This window comes from Typopeltis vanoorti, chromosome 24 (assembly GCF_054136105.1).
Source record: "Typopeltis vanoorti isolate ZY-2024b chromosome 24, IOZ_Tvanoo_1.0, whole genome shotgun sequence".
NCBI lineage: Eukaryota > Metazoa > Arthropoda > Arachnida > Uropygi > Thelyphonidae > Typopeltis > Typopeltis vanoorti.
In genome coordinates this window covers 18,039,819-18,061,315 of record NC_143572.1, presented here as the reverse complement: position 1 = coordinate 18,061,315, position 21,497 = coordinate 18,039,819, and the positions used below count along the sequence as shown (strand labels likewise).

General features: G+C 34.1%; 1 protein-coding gene across 1 annotated transcript in view; it reads right to left on the bottom strand.

Annotated features, from left to right (window-relative positions):
* The window catches only part of Upf1 (Upf1 RNA helicase), a 230,831-nt gene that overhangs the window by 133,696 nt on the left and 75,638 nt on the right, over positions 1–21,497 (bottom strand). The window contains exons 7-9 of the mRNA XM_090414072.1: positions 13,254–13,426; positions 3,855–3,953; positions 623–731 (exon numbers count right to left, since the gene is read on the bottom strand). Of these exons, the coding sequence (XP_090270198.1) occupies positions 623–731; positions 3,855–3,953; positions 13,254–13,426 (381 nt within the window). The remainder of the gene's footprint in view (positions 1–622; positions 732–3,854; positions 3,954–13,253; positions 13,427–21,497) is intronic.

Below are 21,497 nucleotides of genomic sequence, written 5' to 3'. Positions count from 1 at the left end.
GGAAGGGAATATTTTAGATAACAGAGAATAAGAAATAAAAAGAATGAAATCAGAGACCAACAGATTTATGTGAGAGGGTTTCTTTCAAAAGTGAATGATTACCATAACAATTTAAAAAAGGCCTCTGAAATGTTTTTCAAGGACCCTTAGTAACTGGGCTACTACTGTTATCCATATTTGAACTGGAGATAATATAACTGTTCTGTATAATGTTTCTTAATGTGATATTTGCAAAATATTATTGCAAGATTCTCTGCAAAAAAATATTATTTGGAGATAAGGAAGAAATAGTATTCTGAGAGAGAACTTAGGAGTAGTTCATCAAGTCAAAGAAATATTTTGTACAAAACTGTAATGTCAGAATTCTATGCTATTGAATATTGTAAAGTCATGAGATCTGCTTTAAGATTATTGAGGAAACTATAAATTTATATAATGTTTTTTGCATATCTCTTTTTTAAGAGTTACCATTAGAAAACTGTCATAGCATAACAATTTTATAATGGCAACATGTAAAATAATGCAGTCAGGGAATTCATTGGTAAAGAACAATCTTTATTACCACCAACTTTAGTCCTCTGCAATTATATAAAATCAGGTCATCAAAATTCAAAACTTTTACCTATCAAATGATGTTGATTTCCATACAAAATCCACTACAAAATTCGAAGTGCATTCAGTAGGAACACCCAAATTGGTTTTCATTTCAATTCCAACTTCCTCACTGTAATCTGTTAATAAATTAAGGAATACTTCTCATTAAACACAAAAATATAGAAAGAGCAATCTGATAACTAAGTGGTCATGCAAGGCAGTTTAAATCAATGGTACCATATAATATATCCAAAACCCGATATATGATATACAACTGATTTGACTGTCACTACAGCAAAATAGCATCATGTACCAAAGGAACAGTTTTAGTGCAGAGTTTGCTATTGTAAATTTACATTAACACAGCACAGATGCCACTGGGATTTGGATGAAAGTTTTCAAAAGTGTTATAATGAGTGAATTTGAATGATAATAAGAGTATGGATAATTTTCATTACAGAAAACTCCTTAGAACCACAGGAATTGTTTGTTATAATGAATTCTCTTAGAATAGCCTTGTGACGCTGAGACATCAGTCAGGATGATAATGGTAGTTTCTTAAACTGATCAAGGTTATTATAACAGTGCTTGTTACAGCGAGATTCAACCACAGTAAACAAATTTACTATGATGATATCTGATTAAATATAGTCAGATTTTGAATAGCATACAGAGATAAAAATCATTATTAATAAGTTATTGCTTCATTGACTAATGAAACTATTTGGAACAAGGATAAAATATTCCTTTTGACTTAGCAAGGAAAACTAAAAATTCATTTCATTATGTTGTATTTGAAATTTGAATTAAAAAGAACTGTTTTATTTTTTTTAAATTAAAACAAACAAAAATGAGTGCAAATTAAAAACCAACTATAATAGTTGCTTTTCAAAATAGTACTCATATCATTCATTTTTACAAATTTTAACAAAACAACTGATGACTTCTGTTGTAGGACGCATAACAGCATGGAATGAGTTCTCCTTTAGCAAATTTTGTGTATCTGCAAAAGGATATAAAAATATTGAGACATCACAGTGTAAACCTAATGGAGAAACATCTGGTTTAATAATCAATGAATGGAACTGTTAAGAACCACTGATACATGAACACTACTGTCCATGTACCAAGTGGATGGTAATGATCACGTCGGCAGTTCTTGGTTATGTCATATTCAGGTATCTTAGTTTAAGTTGTATTTGTGATTTTATGCCTGCTGACAGATGTTCAACTTCTTCATAATAAAATGAAAGCATTTGGCATTTCTTTCAGAAGCATTGTATCTATTACAACAGATGGAGCTTCAATAATGAAGAAAGTAGTAAAACTGATCAATACAAATCATCAATTAACTTTAGCTCACAGCATACAATTAGATATACACCTGAACCTCTTTTTATGCAAATTTTTTTTACACGAATTGGTATATCAAAAATATTTTTTTTACGCGATCTTTATTCACTTTTACGCAACCAACCTAAAGTCTAAGTTAGGAAAAAAATCTATAATTCAAGAAAATTCTGAGAATTTTGTAGAATTGCATTCTCGTTTCAATTAAGAAAATTCTAAATTCTTACGAATTTCATTTATTGGGAATTCACCGAATTACATAACTGACTGCGCATAAAAAAGCAGTTCTTAGCAGTTTGAATTTGGTGTTTGAGTGGACAACACAGTACCGCATTTTTTAAGTGAAATCAAAATATAAATCGCATTATAAAATTAATAATTTTGCCAAGAAATAATAAATGGTAAGCTATATGTAATTTTCAAACTTTCATTTCATTAACCAAAGATTTTAATCCAGCCCTCACATGATGTTGCTGTTAACCAAAAAAGCAAAGTTGTTTTCCTTGGATACAAAAATTCAAATTTTAGATCGTCTTCAAATTGGGGAAACGAAAATGGACAGAAGAGGCAAGGAATAAGAAAAGTCTCAGTGACTATGTTATCATTGATAGCGATGTCTCCTCCCTGGTGCAGGACAGTAGAGTGTACAGAGGATTTGAAATTGGAAGTGATCACCATTTAGTCTGAGCAAGATAAATAGAATTTCATATTGAAAAGAATATGTAAGGAAGTTTTACAGCGAACAAAAGTTGAGCAGTTCTCAGATGTGAATTGTAGACTAAAATACACAAACATTATCTAAGAAAAAATGAAAGAGTTTCAGAACAGGAACCAAACCTTTGAGATTCAGTGGCAAGCCCTGAAGAAAACATTGATTGATTCAGCCAGAGGCATGTGGTGAGGTTGTCTGCAAGGATAGGAAAATCAGAACTCCATGTTGTACACAGGAAGTTAAAGAGGCAGTGATGGAAAAGAAGAAAGCATATTGAAAGTTCCTGGTGAATAAGTCAGCTTGTGTCCTTAGAGAATACAGAGACAAATGTGAGAAAGCTAAACACTGTGTAAAACTAGCTAAACTAAAGTCATGGAAAGACTTTGGTAAGAACATAGAAAATACATATCAAGAAGGTGGTAAGATATTCTGGAGGTTGTTGAAGAAGCTTAGAAATGGAGGGAAGAGTGCTGTAAAAGGAGTTAGAGATGATAAAGGTGACATGAAAACAGGAGAAAAAGATTCTAGTAGTAAGAATTATACGTTGGTTAGACATAACTGGCAATTAGTTTACGGAATTAACAACGCATATAAAGGATATTAATTAAAGGTAACTTTAATGAATAACTTCTATATTTCGGCAATGTCACATTGCCATCTTCGGGAACATAAAGATATGGTATGTGCACTCAGGAACTAACACAAAGCAAATGAGGAAGAACGCAGGAAACTAATATTGTTCCTAAAGTCCTAATGGTGCCCTCTTGCGGGCTAATTTGGTAGTCTTGGCAGTTGGGCTGAAGTTCTTCAGCCCAACTGCCAAGACTAACAGAATGGGTGAAGAAAGATTAGCAAAACAAGTGTTCTCTTCCAGGTTGGCAGGAAAACAACCCAGAGGAAGAACAAGATATAGGTGGATTGATACGGTACAAAGTGCCTTAGACGATAGAAATATAAGATCTGATAATGCTGGAGTCTTGACAAGTAACAGAATGATTTGGAGGAAAATTGTAGATAGGAAGTTAGATGATGTAAATTTTTCATGTAGTACTATTATATCCTGTACACCCCTTGAAAGTACACGTCAGGAATTTGATGATGATGATATATATTTTTGGGAATGGCTTGAAAATGCTTAAATGTAATAATTATCACTATAAGAGAAAATCACAGAAATATTATGACAGATAAAGGATACTATCTGGAATTTTTATGACGTGGCCAACCCCAGACCAAGGTTTGTGCAGTTCTCCAAGATACCGAAGTCTTAATTCATCCCCATGCATCAGTCTCATATCTAAAATAAAATGGGTGAGAGTAAAATTTTTAATACACAGAATAATTTAATTAACAACTTTATTACACTGACTTATAAAATCATTAACTTTAAAGAAAGAAACTCATATAATGGAAATATCAGTTCTTCCATGAGAATAGGTCAACACAAGAGAGTTAAAAGGCGATTTTAGTGAGCAGCTAGAATCAACTAGAGGAACTCTTTCTAGAGTTGATAAAACTGCTAGTTCCCAAGAGAACCAATCACCAGCGTAAGCAAAAAGGGCAATTGTCATATATTACCAAAAATTCCTGAATGTAAAATTTTGGCATTAAGTCCTTACTACCCATTGAAAAATTACAATTCTTAAATAAGTAACAAAATTTTTCTATATCTGCAGATACATACATATATAATATAACTAATTTACTAAGCTGGGAGATAAAAGTAAAAACACTATTTTAATTAAGCAAACTGCACTATTTTCATCTTCTTAGAAGATTTCTTCAGATGCATAACAAGAGGGAACTACCAACAAACATTGCGAAAGACAAAAAATCTATACCTTAAAGTGGTAATGTATTAAGGTTTGAAGGAGTTATGTGCATCCCTTCATTGTTCCACGTGAGCATGCGTTCAAGGTCTCGTGAACGCCAAAGTTGGACAGCAGTAGAATGACAGTCTGAGAGATTATAGCTTATAGAGTATACATTAAAGTGGTAATGTATTAATGTTTGAAGCAGTTATGTGTATCTCTTCATTGTTGCACATGAGCATGCGTTCATGTGCAACAATGAAGGTTTCGTGAACGCCAAAGTTGGATAGCAGTAGAATGACAGTCTGAGAGATTATAGCTGAGGTTACATCTCAACACTAACTCTGCTATAATCTCTCAGATGCCACATTTTTTGTTGTAGATTGTCATTAGTTCACCTTTGCAAACAGCAGCGAGACATTTCTGCAAACAGCCTATGAAGGAATTGACTTATTAAATTAATTACATGAGATGTTACCTCCTGGCTAGAAATATGGGGGTGGTCTGAAAAGTTCTCGGCATAACAACGAAAAAATGGATTTATAATTTCAAAATTATTTTTATTTCTTAACATGATCTCCCTTAAAAATAATACATTTATTCCAGTGATGCTCCAGCGCCACTATCCCATCCCTGTAGTGGTTCTTAGTAAGATCTGCAAAATACCCCTCTAAAGCTGAAATCACTTCTTGATTCGAAGAAAAATGCTGACCAGCAAGGAAATTTTAATTTTGGAAAGAGATGGAAGTCAGAGGGGGCACAATCTGGGGAATAGGGTGGATGTTCCAACAATTCATAGTGCAGATCCATTAATTTTCCCATTGCGAAAACACCTTTGTGGGCAGGTGCATTGTCCTGATGAAAGGTGATTTTTTTCTTCTGCAAACCAGGTCCTTTCTCACGAATTTTTTCGCCTAGTCTGTTAAAAGATTGGAATAATATTCCCCAGTTATTGTTTTACCCTTTTCAAGATAATTAATGTGAGAAAGCGCAGCACCCATCTTGCACAAAGTTTTTTCATTTGCAATTTTTCATGCACACACTTTTTTGAAATGACTATAATCTCCACAATTTCATGCATGTTGACTCACCGATCACCCAATACCACATCGTGCACTTGATCAATGATTTCTGGTGTTGTTACACTTTTTTGAAGTCCTTCACGTGGATTATTTTCAAGGCTGGTATGGCCACGTTTAAACTCGGCAGCCAATTTATTAATTGTCGAAAACGAAAGAGAAGAGTGCCTATAAACTTTTATGAACTTCGAATGAATTTCTTTTGGTGTTAAACCTTCTTTTACAAAGAATTTTATAACAGCACGATACTCAATTTTTTTTTCCTTTTCAAGGAATACAGACAACACTTTTGCTTCAGAGAGCAGTATAAAACAAACTACTTGATAGAATGACTTGCAATTTTACATGGATGCTTATGATAGATGTACCAACTTAGAAAAAAAAAAAATCTTGCCGATAATGTTGTCATCTATGGTAGAGGCCGAGAACTTTTCAGACCATCTTCGTAAAACTTCTTTAAGAAATTCATTGGCAGCCACCTGTGATCTGATATGGATATTTAGATGATTATTACTCATGTTGGTGTTTAGTAAGAAAACATGTCTAGAGATAATGATTACAAGCTAATTTATTTAACTAAAAGATTATTAAGCCAATATTTTGCCTTGGTCACCAAGACATCTTCATGGGCACAGAAAGTAAAACCAAACATGCTCATGTAGACAATATTAATAGGAAGACAAGCAGAATGATCATGAAAGGCAGGTCTTTCAAATCATAACTGGAGCTCTTTTATGTGAAACCTCTAAAAAGGAATTCTGATGCAGAACTTGCTACATTTAAAAAAAAAAAAAAAAAAATGCGAGCCAAAACCAGAATATCATTCACTAAAGCAGATAAGGATAATGCTGCAGCAGTATTTGATTTGTTCTAAATATGATCAAAAAATGGTAATCTAACTCAGATCAGTCTATTTACTACTTATTTGGTGCTTATCCTAACCAAACACACAAAAAAGCACTGCCAAAACTATTAGAAAAAATTATATCCTGGTCTCCTGAAACTATCAATCTCCCTAATTATATGTATTACCCAAAATGCACAAATAAAACAAATGCTTCAGACCCAGCAGACAGTATTTGTTTCTCTACTTACAAAGCAGCCAAATACTTAGCCTAAGCTCTCATTTCCCTCTATGTGAAAAATTTTGTGCACTTCAAATCTTGCTTGTCAAACCTGATCTTCACAGATGCTGACAATAAGTCAGTTTTGATATAGCTTTCACATTCACTATTGTACCCCTAAAAGAACAAACTTCAGCTACAATCTTATCATGGAACATTTTGAAAATATAGTCCCTAATGCTGCCCCTCTTTCAAACCCACAATATGGTTACGCTGTGCAGATGACATGTTCTATTTTGGGCCATACAGCTGGGATATGTCAGAAACATTTTCAACAAATCTTAACACCCAAAGATCCATTTCACCATTGAAAAGTAAAACAATAGCTCCTTCATCAACACTCTGTCACCTTATCCTAATCTACAGAAAACCTAGAATGGAAGTTATACATCCAACATCGAACAGATCACTACCTCTTGCAGCAATATGGTGTTTTGAAATCCTTAGCAAACTGAACAAGAACCATTTGCTCTGACCACACGTCTCTCCACAGAACTCGACTGCATCCAGGACGCTGTTTTGCCAGTAGCTTTGTCCTTCACAAAATCAGCAATCTACCTAAATTTATTGTCTTCCTGTACATCTTAGAAAATTTCACATGACCTTCAAAAGCCATACCAAAAATTAGCCATCATTATTCTATACACCAAAAGATTCTCTGTATCATCTTGACCATCTACAACATCATTTGCTCTTGTGATTAACAAACAGCTAATATCTAGAAGAACACAGAACCTATATCCATTACCTACACTACAGAAATTCAAGAGCAGAAGAGAACATGCCAAGGACACGAATCACTGGATGCAATGGAATAAAACCTCCCTTTTATGCAGGAGCAGATATAAATTGGAGACACTATTCCTAGAATCCACTACAACATCTGCAAAATCTAGGAGAATTATCTTGATATCTTCAGCAAGATTCCATCACAGTACTTATAGTGGGTGCCAGTTAGGACTATAGGATCCCACCTACTCAGTCTGTGTTTACTTTCTTACTAGTGTGCCTGCATGAACATGCTTAGTAATATTTCTCTGTGCCCAGGAAAATGCTTTGGAAAAGAAGGTGAAATACTGGCATAATAATCTATTAAGTAAATAAATTTAGTCAGTTTATTATTTCTATTATTTTGTGTTTTCTCCAGTAAACAACATGGGTGATCAAATAAACTGACAATGAATGAGAAAATATTTTTAAATACATTTAGAATGAGGCTGAAACCTCACTTGCCACAAGTCTCTGGTGACTCACTTGTGGTGAGCAGGTGAGTGAATTTCAAAGCACTGTATGTACGTGTACACACACACACACACACACGCACCTGTCAGATGTTTGCTCATATCAAACAACAGCTCTCTCAGATGCCTCATCAATTTATGCAGTCCCACAGATATATATTATGGAATTCAAAACGGTGAATTTTGTGGTCAGAGTAACAACAGAAAGTTGCGATTTTGCTGGGTGAACCACTCTTGAACAATAATGATAATGCGCCATGGAAAATTTATGTAGCTGTAATACATCTGTGCCATCTGGGAAGATAGTAAAGGTCAGCAAAACAAGAGTTTTGGTGCCAGTATGATAGGAAAGACACTTAATGACCCAGATCCAGGTCAAACAATGCAGTGCCTATTGCTGAAATGTTTTATGTGACTATACTGGAGAACTAACAAGTAAGAGTAATTTGGAACAAAACTTAACAGATGAAATAACAACTAGAGCTATGCAGCCAATGTATCATGTCTATTGGCTGCATAGCTCTAGTTGTTATTTCACCTGTTAAGTTTTCTTCCAAATTACTCTTACTTGTTAGCAATAGGCACTGCATTGTTTGACCTGGATCTGGGTCATTAAGACCGGTCATCTTGCAAAACAGTCAAACTAGTCTTCTGGCTTGTTTGACTGTTTTGCAAGATGACCTGTCTCTAGTAATAATGCAAAGTTGTTTATATAGAACTAACATAAAATTCTACACACCCCTTGAGTGTGGATATCAGGAATTTGAAGATCAGTTACTATTAAATTAAAAGTTTTTTTTTTTTTTTAAATCTGTATTTGTCTGTACACAGGCAGTTCCCACTTCACAAGTTTTTTTTTTTTCCTTTCAAGAATCAAGTATCAAAAAAAATAAAAAATGGACTACAATTAACAAATCCTAAACATTCATAAATCTAGCATTTCAAACCACACATAACTTTATACAATAGGTACTACTGTGCATGGGTGTTCAAGCAGATGAGAGAGCCTCACTGACATGCATAACAAAACAGTTTAATATGTTGACGTTACAAAGACTAATTGTGCTGCTGTATAATTTCAAACTTATCCCTCTTATTAATACAGTACTCTACACTATCTAAAACAAAGTTATTCCATGGAGAGTGATGTTAATAAAAAAAAACAGTGAAGAGGAAGGAAAGGAAAGTATGAGATCATAAGCAAACATGTAGCTAGAAAGACCTGAAACATTAAAGATCAACGGGTCAAATATTACCTAAGCATTTCAAATGTGTGTATAATTTTAAGCAGCCAAGAAATATATTTGAAACATAGCTTTTAAATAAAACTATGTTTACATTTCTTTAAATAAATAAATCATTGTTTAAGCATAAACTATTATTTTGTTGACCTTTATTTAATATCATGTTTATCCCGGTGAAGGATAATTAGATGAATTTTTAATGGAGCTTGCTTCGTTATAACATTTACTATATACACAAACAAGAATATAATAATTTTATTACTGCAAATATTACAACCGGTAAACTCTTTCCCCCTGGAGTTTGCCAAGTTCAATCCGAGTGTCCCAGCTTGTACTTAGGACAAACAGGACATTCTGTTGAAAAACCACTACAAGAATACTAATCTTATATGAACAACATTAACTCTCCAACCAGCCATGACATCTATAGATGTCCAGCTAAATCTGGATACGATTCTGTAACACTTAATGAATAACATACATAAGAAGAGCATTTTGGTCTCCGTATTTAATCCACCTTGCCGGTAGGGAGGTTAAGCTTGAGAAATATGGAGTGGACACTGACCACGATAGCTTTTTATAACGATGCAGGTTTAGGTTCGAGTGGTTATTTAAAGAGCACGCTCACACTGCCCAATTTAAATAGGAATGAATACCTCTCTATTGCTAAGATTGGGCAAGTCTCATCTTCATAAATTGCAAGCAATAATGTCTCCCCCCCATCCCATTTTAATTATTTTAAAAAAAAATTTATTATAACAATGTTTCATTGCATTATGCAATTAAATCAAATTTTATTTAATTTTAATTCAAATCTCTTAATTTTTAAATTCAGACCTTAACTGCAATCTTATTTTATTGTAACCACCCAGTAGGTGGCATCTGGCATGTAACTCAGCTCTGTAAATAGGGTTAACAAGCATTCTTTGTTGTAGCTTCACCTTGTGATTTTGTGAAACGTTTCTGGTTGCAATGTTTGAAGTATTAATATTACTATATTCTAAAAAATATAAGACTTATTGATAAACTGACCATAGAGTTTTAATTCGTGCAACATTGCCTACCGGTTTCGCTAGTAACTAACTAGGCTTTTTCAAGGCTTGCACAGTATTAATTTTATATTAATACTGCAAGTATTAATATTATTATGATAAATGCAAAAAAGGTTTAAGAATACAAAAAAGTTAATACCTGTTAGGTAGCTAAGGTAACATGTTCGCGTGACATGTCTGTGTGAATTGTGACATTCTACTAAGTATCATGAACATGCGTAATATGATTATTCGCGTACTGTAGTTCTGTTGAACTGAGAGAATTAATTAGATTTTTCCAAGTATCGTTCAGTATGGCCCCTTGATTTCTGTTTAGGTTGCTGCCTGTACGTAGCACTGCTGCTGCTTCTTTGAATAATCAATGTCTGTAATCATCATCTACATAGGGCATAGAGGTGTTATCCCAGTCTATAGTGTGGTTCGAAGTTGAAAAACGATGTGCTAAACAGGAGGTGATCGTTCTGTTGTGATTAACATCGCCAACATGTTCTACGTACAGGCAGCAACCTAAACAGAAATCAAGGGGCCATACTGAACGATACTTGGAAAAATCTAATTAATTCTCTCAGTTCAACAGAACTACAGCACATGAATAATCATATTACGCGTTTGCATGTAACGTGCGTTCATGATACTTAGTAGAAAGTCACAATTCATACAGACATGTCATGCGAACGTGTTACCTTAGCCACCTAACAGGTACTAATGTTTTTTTTGTATTCTTAAACCTTTTTTGTATTTATCATTTTTTTTGTACTGTGCAAGTCTTGAAAAAGCTTGCATAGTACAGTAGCGAAACCGGTAGGCAATATTGTACGAACATACGTACGAATTAAAAATCTATGGTCAGTTTATCAGTAAGTCTTATATTTTTTAACATTTTATGACCAAAAATATCTATAATTTACTATATTCTTGTAAATACATGTGTATAATAAACACTTGATTTTATAATTTAACAATCTGTGAATATGTACATCAGAAGAGGGCATTATTTCTCTGTATGTAATAAAATTGTTGCATTTCGTTACTTAACTAAATGCTGATGTAAGTAAGCTTGAATTTGCATGGGAACATTTGGTTCCTCTTGCAGCTATTTGGTGACAGACTGAAACAGAACACCCCTGTTATGAAAACATGTCAGTTCAGGCTACAAGCTGTTTCATGACCAATGGCAATATATTCACTACTGCCTGGTTAGAAACAATCTGTGTTCAGTCAAACTTATACTAAACATGTGAATAGTAAGTGCTTTTTTGCAATGAATGCCATGCTGAAATAGTTAATTATAGCCTGACAATTCCATTAACATAAAACAAAGAAGCAGTTCACAATCAGGTCATCAGTAGTTGTTCAATACTGTAATTTACATACTGCACTGCTCAGGATAGCTTCACGTAAGCATATCTGAAGTCATGAAAAATTAATGAACATAACTTGGCAAAGAAAAATCAAGCACCACAGATTAAATTCTCATAGCAGATTTTAGAAATGATGGATATGTTGTGGTATGCCCATGATGCATATCCCAGTGAAACACCCCAGTCTGCTTACTAGAGGTTTTAAGTTGCTTTTACCATGTTTCTATCCAACCAGGTCATTGGCACTGCCAAATTTTGTAGAAAGGAAGTGTGAGTAGAGCAACATGCAAGGGGCAACAATGAGGCTATCCATGGACAAAATACAGAATTTGTTAACTTGGTGTGGGGTGATATGTTTGCAAATCACATTTCTTGCTGCATGACCAATATTTTTTTGACTCTGAGGATCAATAAAAAAAATCTTCCACAAAAATTAACACAGAAAGGAAAAAAAAAAAAAATAATAATTTCTCCATTCACTTTCTGTGGACTTAATACCAACATTAATTCAAGCCAAACCTGTTATTTCTAACACACAACCCAAACTGATCATATCATCTGAATTTTAGTTTGCATAAATAATTCCAGCGAGAATTTTCTTCATCATCATCAAATTCCTGCCATGTACCCTCAAGGGGTGTACAGCGAGAATTTTCTTACAACAAGTAAATGTTTATCTACTGAGTAACAGATAATCCTCACAATTCTCTCAACATGCTTTACTTTATCTTAACCAGTGCTCTGCTACTTTGAGATATAGAGCAGATGTTAATTTTCCTCTTGGCAGCTCAGAACTTCATCCAATTTATTTAAATAGAGAACATCCTTCACCCACGAAGTCAGAGGCTTGTTCTCTGGCAATACAATGGGATGAACTGACTTCTACTCTTTCTTTCTATTGTATGATTACTGTTTATATTTTCCTGATTCCAACATCTTCCTGATTAAACAACAGGAATGTCATCATTTTAAGAATGATGACATTCCTAGTGCCACTTAAAATTCTTGACTGACATCCAAGAAGAAAAAATTCTTGGATGGTAGAGGAGACAACAAAAATTTCACCATACTGGAAGTGGCTCAAGATCAAACTCCTGTTTCACAGTCAGCCCATACCACAGCTTGTTGAAGCTTCAAAAAAACATTGAGGGAACTACTTTAAAGGGTGTCATCTGCACTGCAGTGCACCAAAAACTGTACAGTGACAGATGACCAAATGCAGAACACCTTCTACCAATTATCATTTCAGCCATCAAGAGCTAGAGCCACAAGGTGCAAATTTTGCCCTTCCATGCTATCACCTCTCAGACATAAACATGGTATCATCATAACACCACACAGAACATAAGATCATTCTTCAGCTTCTGAACAGAGCAAATTAGCTCCTACAATACAAAAACAGCTCACCCCACATCTTAAGTCTTTCATCAGTGAGAAATCAGAAGAATCCTGAATAGCTGGACACTAAGTCATCAGCTCTGATGCTATACTTCTGCTTGTGCACCAAAATTAATATCCACAGATCGTCTATTGTTTTCTTATAAATAAATGTTTCCTTATTCTAAGATTATATGAACACTCAACCATTACCCACAAATAAAAAATATATAGCAAAACATTTTGCTCAATTGTTGAAGAAATTAAGTCAACAGTACAAATATTAAATCATATAAAAAATGACTCACCTGTATCAGATTTGGCTATTGTGAAATAGGCGATTATCTTTTTATTCAGTCCTATATCCCATCGTACTTCTATGTTGTCTTGGGTTTGAGATTCTTTTAACTTTTTATCATAATCAGCTTCCATTTTAACTAATGGTCCAAAAATATTTTGGTATTGATATCCATCTTCATATCTAAATATTTAATTAATAATGAAACCATTCAGATGATATTAAAAAAATCCCAGGTAAAAGTTATTAATACTTAACAGAAATTATGTTCTTGGTTTAATCCTTTAACCAAGCCAAGAGTAAACAAACAAACTTTGTTTATGGAGTATCTTCACGACAGTGCTACTTGTATATAGAGACTAATGACATTACATCAATTGCCTTAGTATCCCATTATGGGAAGGGGCACTAAACAGAACAGTTTTGACCTTTATTGATGTCGCATCAGTGGGAACCAGACTTGGAAGGTATACCAAAGTTGAAGTACTGCAGAAGTTATATATTTCCCCATATACAAGTTGTGAAAAGGTGTATCATCTTATTATTAAATTACTCTGATTCAGAGATAGATGTTGAAAGTTTTTTTCACTTGGTTATACTATAAATTAAATATTTTTCACTACTTACATATGGGGAAATATGACTTCTGCATTACTTCAACCTATCCCTTCTGGGTCTGGCTCCCACTGTTGAGACCTCAATAAGGGTTGAAATCGGTCTGGTATTGCCATTTCCCACCATGCTTTTTTACATTATCGAGCACTAAGGTAATTGATGTGTCATTGGCCTCTACATACAAGTAGCACTGTTGTAAAGATACTTCATGAGCAAACTTTGTTTGCTTACTTACACTTGGATAAAGGATTAAGACAAGAATTTCTTGGCATCTTTAATTTATAGTGAAAAACTTTCAAAATCTAACACTATTAAATATTATTTAAAATTATTTAATACAAAAAAACTATATATCATAGGGAGAGAGAGATTAGGGGAGAAAAAAAAAACACAATGCAATTTGTTTCACATTTATAATCTTATATGAAATCAGAAAATTCTTTCAAAAAACATTAAAAACATGTGAATGAAAAATGATACAAGCACAATTAACATTATTCTTTTGTGGATAAACAAAAGAATTTTTGAAATACATAACTTATTTTCTACGCTGCTGTCCAAAAGCTAAGGACAAACTAATTTTTACCTGTATATGAAAAATTTTCATGACTACAGCCAAAACTTACAAATTTCCTAAGTATGTAGTTAAGGAATTAATGTACAGTGCTTACAGAAAACCATGCAGAGAAACATGTCAGTATTGAATATGTCCACCCCGAAATTCGATGCAGTTCTCACAACATCGAACCATGATTGCACCAAGTGATTCCGGAATTCTCGAGGCAAACAAGTTCACCCCTACTTTAGAGCAAGGATAAGGCTTGTTTGTTTCCTGGAGGGGAATTGCGAGCAGAAATGCATCTTCCTATTGAATCTTAAACACGTTCTATGGGACTGAGATCTGGGGAGTGTGCCACTCAATTCAGTTAATAACCTCGGTCTCCAGAAGTATCTCCACTACTTGTGTACAATATGATGTGGTATTGTCATCCACAAAATTGAATTCTTTGCCTATAGCACCACTGACCAATCCATTCACCAGTCCTAGTTCCTTTTTCCAGCATTTGTAGCTCAGTGCATCCATTAAGCATTCTCCCCACACCGTGAACTCAGCACCACTATATCTTATGATGGTAAGTAATAACACTTTCACACCAGATCAAGTGTCATCTAGAATCAGAGAAAAGGCTAAAATGACTCCCATCTGTACATAGCCCATTTTTATGGATACAATACCAAAAATGTAGTCTATAATGAGCTGTGGATAAAGGGATGCAAACTACAGGCCTTTGGGCATAAATGCCAGTACTTGTTGCAAATGTCTTGCCACAGTTTGTCAAGATATCTGCTATACATGTACTTGAATGGTGCTGACTTGTAAGCTGACCTGCTATGATGTATCAATTATGCTTTGCTGTTATAACCAAAAATCTGTCATCATACTGTGTCATAGAGTGAGGGCAACCTCTTAGCAAATGTCTGGAACAGATTCCATTGGTTTGAAACAGTGCCCAGAGCCTGGATATAACGCTATGTGGAATTCCAAAATCTCTAGCAATATCAGTAGTTCTGCAGTTTTCTTCAAGCTTTCCAATAATTCTTCTCCACGAGAGATCATCTAGATCAGTGTTTCTGAAAGTGTGGTACGCTTTGAGAGGTTAAAGACTGGATTTTTAAAATGCGCAAAAGAGAGGAACATAGTAGATACAAGTAGCTGTCAGCAACAAGAAAATGTTGATATTGTATCTGGATCAAGTGAAATTGATAAGTGTGTGTCGTCTGACATCTCTAAAGAACCAACTAGGAAGAAGATGAGAAAACTTCGTAAGTACGATATAAATTACTTGAAATGTGGATTTTCATCGACAGGAAATGAAGAGGAACCTATTCCATTATGTGTAATTTGCGGTGAAACTTTAAAAAATGAAAGCAGGAAACCATGTAATTTAAATCGCCATTTTGAATCGAAACATAATGAATGCAAGGACAAACCTGTTGAATTTTTTCAAAATAAACTAAAAAATTTAAAAGAATCTCAAAAAGTGATGCTGATTGTGTCAGGAGGTGAAAACATGAAGGCTTTAGAAGCGTCATATCGTGTGTCGCTATTAATAGCAAAAAGTGGTGCAGCGGAAACAATTGGTGAAACTTTGGTCAAGCCTGCAGCAAAAATAATAGCGGAAATTATGATCGGAGATAATGCAAAAAGATCTTTTGATAGGATTTGTCTTTCAAATAGTACCGTTTGTCGAAGAATCACTGAAATGGCTGAAAATATAAAACAAACATTGTTATCCGATATACGTAAGAGTCGTTATTATGCGTTGCAGGTAGATGAATCTGCCGACATTGCAAATTTTGCAAATCTTCTAGTGTTCGTTGGGTACGAAAAAAAAATCAAAAAATTCTTGACGACCTTTTATATATTGCCAACCCTTGCCAGAACATACAACAGGAGAAGAAATATTCAACAGCATAAATACCTTTATGCATCAAAATAAGCATGATTGGAAAAGTTGTGTTGGAATAAGCATGGACGGATCTAAAAATGGGCTTGTTTCAAGGATTCAAGCTGTTGCACCAAATGCAAAGTCGATACACAGGGAGGCTTTGGTTACACATATGATGTCTACAGACCTAAGAAAAGTTCATAAATTATATTAAATTCTCTAAATGCCAGACTATTCTCTCAACTTTGCAAAGAAATGGGAAGCAACTATACACAACTTCTTTTCCATACCGATGTTCGTTGGCTTTCTCGTGGAAAAGTTCTTGATCATTTATTTGAACTTCGGAATGAAATACAAGTTTTTCTTGATGAAAAGTTTGAATTGAAAAAATATTTACATAACTGGAAATGGCTCAGTCAATTAGCATACCTGGCAGATATATTTACTGTATTAGATAGTCTTAATTTATCTTTACAAGGCAAGGAAATTTCTACATTTCATGTCCAAGATAAAGTGAACGCCACGTTGGCAAAAATGAAGTTATGGCAAAAGCAGGTTGGTAATGGAGAATTTGACACGTTTCCATCGCTTCATGAATTGCTCGCAAGTTCAAATGAACAAATTGATGATGATGTGAAAATTACTATCATGCAGCATTTAAAAAGCTTATAAATGAATCTAGAAAAGTATTTCCCTGAATTGGACATTAATATTGAGTGGATAAGATAGCCTTTCAATAAAAACAAATTTATACCAAAGGGTCTATCGTCAATAGAAGAAGAAGAAGAACAACTTTTAGAACTAGCTTCTGATGGTTTCCTAAAAAATAAATACAGTGAGAATACGTTATCATCATTTTGGCTACAAATACAGAATGAATTTCCTGAATTAACAGATAAAGCTCTAAGGTTCATTTTTCTATTTCCAAGTTCATATCTGTGCGAAGTTGGATCTTCGGCCCTTGTAGATATTAAGACGAAGAAGAGGAATCGCATTTTAGATGTCGAACCGCATCTGAGATTGAAATTAACAACTCTAGAGCCAAATTTTGATGAAATTTTATCTCACCATAAGCAATTTCACTCCTCTCATTGATGATAAATTATTTCAAGTAAGTAAAACTTTATAGTATCTTTATAAAGTTTGTTCTATTAAAAATAAATCATATTTTTTGTTTACATGAACATATAAATTCAAATAAAATAGATATTTAATTTTTTAATATTTTAAATTAATTTATTCGTTTTAATTAATTTATTTTTGAATTAATTAATTAGGGGTACTTGGTAATAATGAAAATTTAAGAAGGGGTCCGCGGATATCTGAAGTTTGAGAAACACTGATCTAGATGATGTCCTTGAGACATTACAAGCCATTCAAGTTTGCATCTTTATTCCATCATGAAAAGAGCTTCCTTCAAACACAATTTGCTTAGTGCAGCCTTTTACCCTGTTGATTGCTACAAGACCTCACTACACATGATTTGAAAATTTGAATGTCTGTGTGTTTTTTCTACTAAAACTGTCAGTTATAAAAATTGGCACAAGCTGAAGATTACAACCACAACTTGTAGTTATAATCTTCAAAAATAATGTTCATCTTTAGGTTTTGGGCAACAGTGTATATTATTATTCATCATATTCATGACAGTACAGTATTCAGTTCATCCACATAAGTTTAGACTGTTACCAGTTTCATATTAACAAATATTTTACAAAGTAATCTGTTGTTTGTCAGATCTGAAATACTGTATCCTAAATTTTAGTGTTCTGAAGTACTGTTTTCCTGTTATAATGGCATTAATTAGCAATTTTGCTAATTTTTTTCTCTCCCAATTATGCCTAAGAAACGATACTAATATTACCATATCAGCTGAGTTCATACATTCTTAAATGGTAACAATGTCAGATTCTGACATTGTTGGCATTTAAATAATTCTGCCAATTGTGGTTTCTGCTCATTTCTCTAATTTTTTTCATAACTCTCATAATACGAGTTTTGAAAATACTATATACTATTCAATATAACAGTATATTTTATTAAGTGTTTTACCAATCACTCTGATCAAATTACTTTGAACATAGTCTTGAATGCTGCTTGAATGGACAGGGGTTTGCTAAAGAAACATCATGCTTTAGCAATTTATTTATTATTATCAGGTAAACATATGCACTGTACAAGGAAGATGCATACACAATAATATATTTAGATTTTGTAAAGGTTTTGATAGATTTCCACATGAAGCTGATAATTGGAATGGTAATATTCTGTTCACCCCTTTGAGGTTACATGTCATGAATTTGATGAATAATAATATACACTGTTGCCAAAAACCTAAAGATTAACACTATTTCTGAAGTTATAATCTTCAGCTTGTGGCAAGTTGTATAACTGACAGTTTTAGTAGAAAGCATGTAGACATTCAAATTTTCAAATCACGTACAATGGGGTCTCGTAGCAATCAACAGGGTAAAAGGCAAAAGGCTGCACTAAGCGAATTGTGTTTGAAGGAAGCTCTTTTCATGGTGAAATAAAGTTAGCATGTTAAATGTTGCTGCTGGATTGAAGACTGGCTGTCTGATAGGCATCAGCAAGTTGTTTATGAAGATGGAATATCCCAGAAGAGGAATGTCACTGGGTGTTTACCCCAAGGGTCTGTTTTGGTGCTCACGTTGAACGTTCATGTTTAAATGATATTGGGAAAGGCTTGAACAGTGATATGCAATTGTTTCCAGATGATGCAAAGAACTATGAGGAATAGAATAGATATTGTATCTTTCCAGGAAGACTTGAATAGACTTAGTGAATCAGGATACCAGTTTAATGTTTGAAAGGTTTTAAATCTGGGAAGCAAAGATGGGATGATAAGTTTAAGATTGGTAGATATGTTATTATTAAGAGAGCCACGAGGGAGTCAGGGACTCATAAAGGGAGATCACATATTACTTGCACCAGCTGTCATATCCATTCTTGAATTCATTCACACTACTTGCACAAATAATATCCAATGGCATTCCATTCCAATTGCAGACCATTGTAAGAGAGAAAACTGAGCTTTCATTAAGGGCATTCAATCTCAACTTCCAGGAATGTGATGACCTCACGTCCTTTCCCCGTCATCCATAAAATAAAATGAAAAACTCCATCTATTGGTATCCTGTATTGACCCTTTCAGAAGTTTTTAAGTCCCAATGATATAACCACTCCTGTTTGCTAGTACCTGCAGTCCACAAATTCTCAATCTGTTATCATAATCAATTTTCCACAATCCTGATATCATTTTAATGGCCTCTAACTGCTGGGCAACACACATAAATAACAGACATATACTGGAGATCCTGGCTCATCCACCTTTGAAATACTGCTCTACTTATTGTGGCCAAGCAGACAAAATACTGACAGCAGTCTATCACCATGCCAGCATGGTTAAACAAATGGTTAGTGAATCCAAGTTCAAGGCAGGCAGGGAAAAATTATCTTGTACTGTACTTTACCTTGGAATTTGTCTAAGAATTTGTCTAATACTTTTATTTGTTGTATTAGACAAACATGCCACAGATTGCAGAGTGTGCTTTGAGTGAAACCAGAACTGCATGGGGGTTGGGTGGAGGAGGGGGGGGAACTTTATCTTTCAGGCTATATTAAAAACTAACAAGGGGAAATCATATTTGTTTGGTATATTCACATTACTAAAATGAAAATGAACAGGAGTAAACAGAAATGCTCTCATTCGCTACAAATGCATTGCTAATAATTTGAAGCCGCAGAACTATATGTGCATCTAAAGGTTGCCGGGGAGCAGAATGAATTATATGTCAGCCTATAATCTCCACACATACATGTTCATATTAATGATGAGCATAATTAAACTCATGAGGAGAACAAAGATTTGTGATCAAGAACTAACCAATAATATGGTATTTGAGTAACCAATAATAAACAGTTCTGGTAGCTTAGTAAATAACTTATAGGGAATGAGACATACGTAACCATTAAACTAATCATGTTAATGAGATGATTCTCTACTAGAGGACAGCCTACTCCTACCAGGCAAGTCACTCGGGTAAGTCCTAAAAAAAGCTGTCATCATCATCATCATCAAATTCCTGCCATGTACCTTCAAGGGGTGTACAAGATATGATAGTACTACATGACAAAATCACATCATTACTAACTTCCTATCTACAATTTTCCTCCAAATCAGCCTGTTACTTGTCACGACTCCAACATTAACAGATCTTATATTTCTATCGTCTAAGGCACTTTGTACCGTATCAATCCGCCTACATCTTGGTCTTCCTCTGGATCGTTTTCCTGCCAACCTGGCAGAGAATACTTGTTTTACTAATCTTTCTTTCCCATTCTGTTTAAGTGACCATACCACCTGAGATTAGCTCTGCTAACGCATTCCTGGATGCTGACAATGTTAAGTTCTTCCCTAATATCCTCGTTTTTAATATGATATTGCCATCTGTTCACGCCTCTAATCTTTCTCAGGACTCTCATATCTGCGGTATCTAGTCTCTGGTCAAGTGTTTTACTTCTGACCCAGCTCTCAGATCCATAAGTTAAAACTGGTTTGAACACTGTATTGTATACAGCTAATTTAGTGTTACGACTAATTTCTCTCTTATTCCATATGAATTTATTCAATTGACTTCCCACCATACCAGCTTTGCTGATTCTGTTGTCTATTTCTATATTGAATTTACCATCTTCACTAAAAATTGTGCCTAAGTAGCTGAAATGTTTTACTTGTTCCACAGGTTCTCCATTCACAACACAGTTGACATTTTCAATGACTCTGCCTATTTTCATTGTCTTTGTCTTTTTATTGCTGACCTTCATACCATATCTATTACAACAGTTATTGAATTTAGTCAGAGAATCTTGCAGACTTGTAGTTGATTTATTTAGAAGTATAACATCATCTGTATAAAGCTGACATTAACATCTCCAATTTTGATATCATGTTTCATACCATTTTCCTTCATGTGATCCATATAGATAATGAATAACAGAGGGGATAATGTACATCCTTATCTCACACCAGATTTAAAATCAAACCATCTTACTGTACTACCTTCAATTCTAATTATTCACTTACAACTCAAATAAAGACTAAGTATTGCTTGATATAATGCCCCATTGACACCATGTAACGGTAGCGTATTGAATAGCTTCTCTCT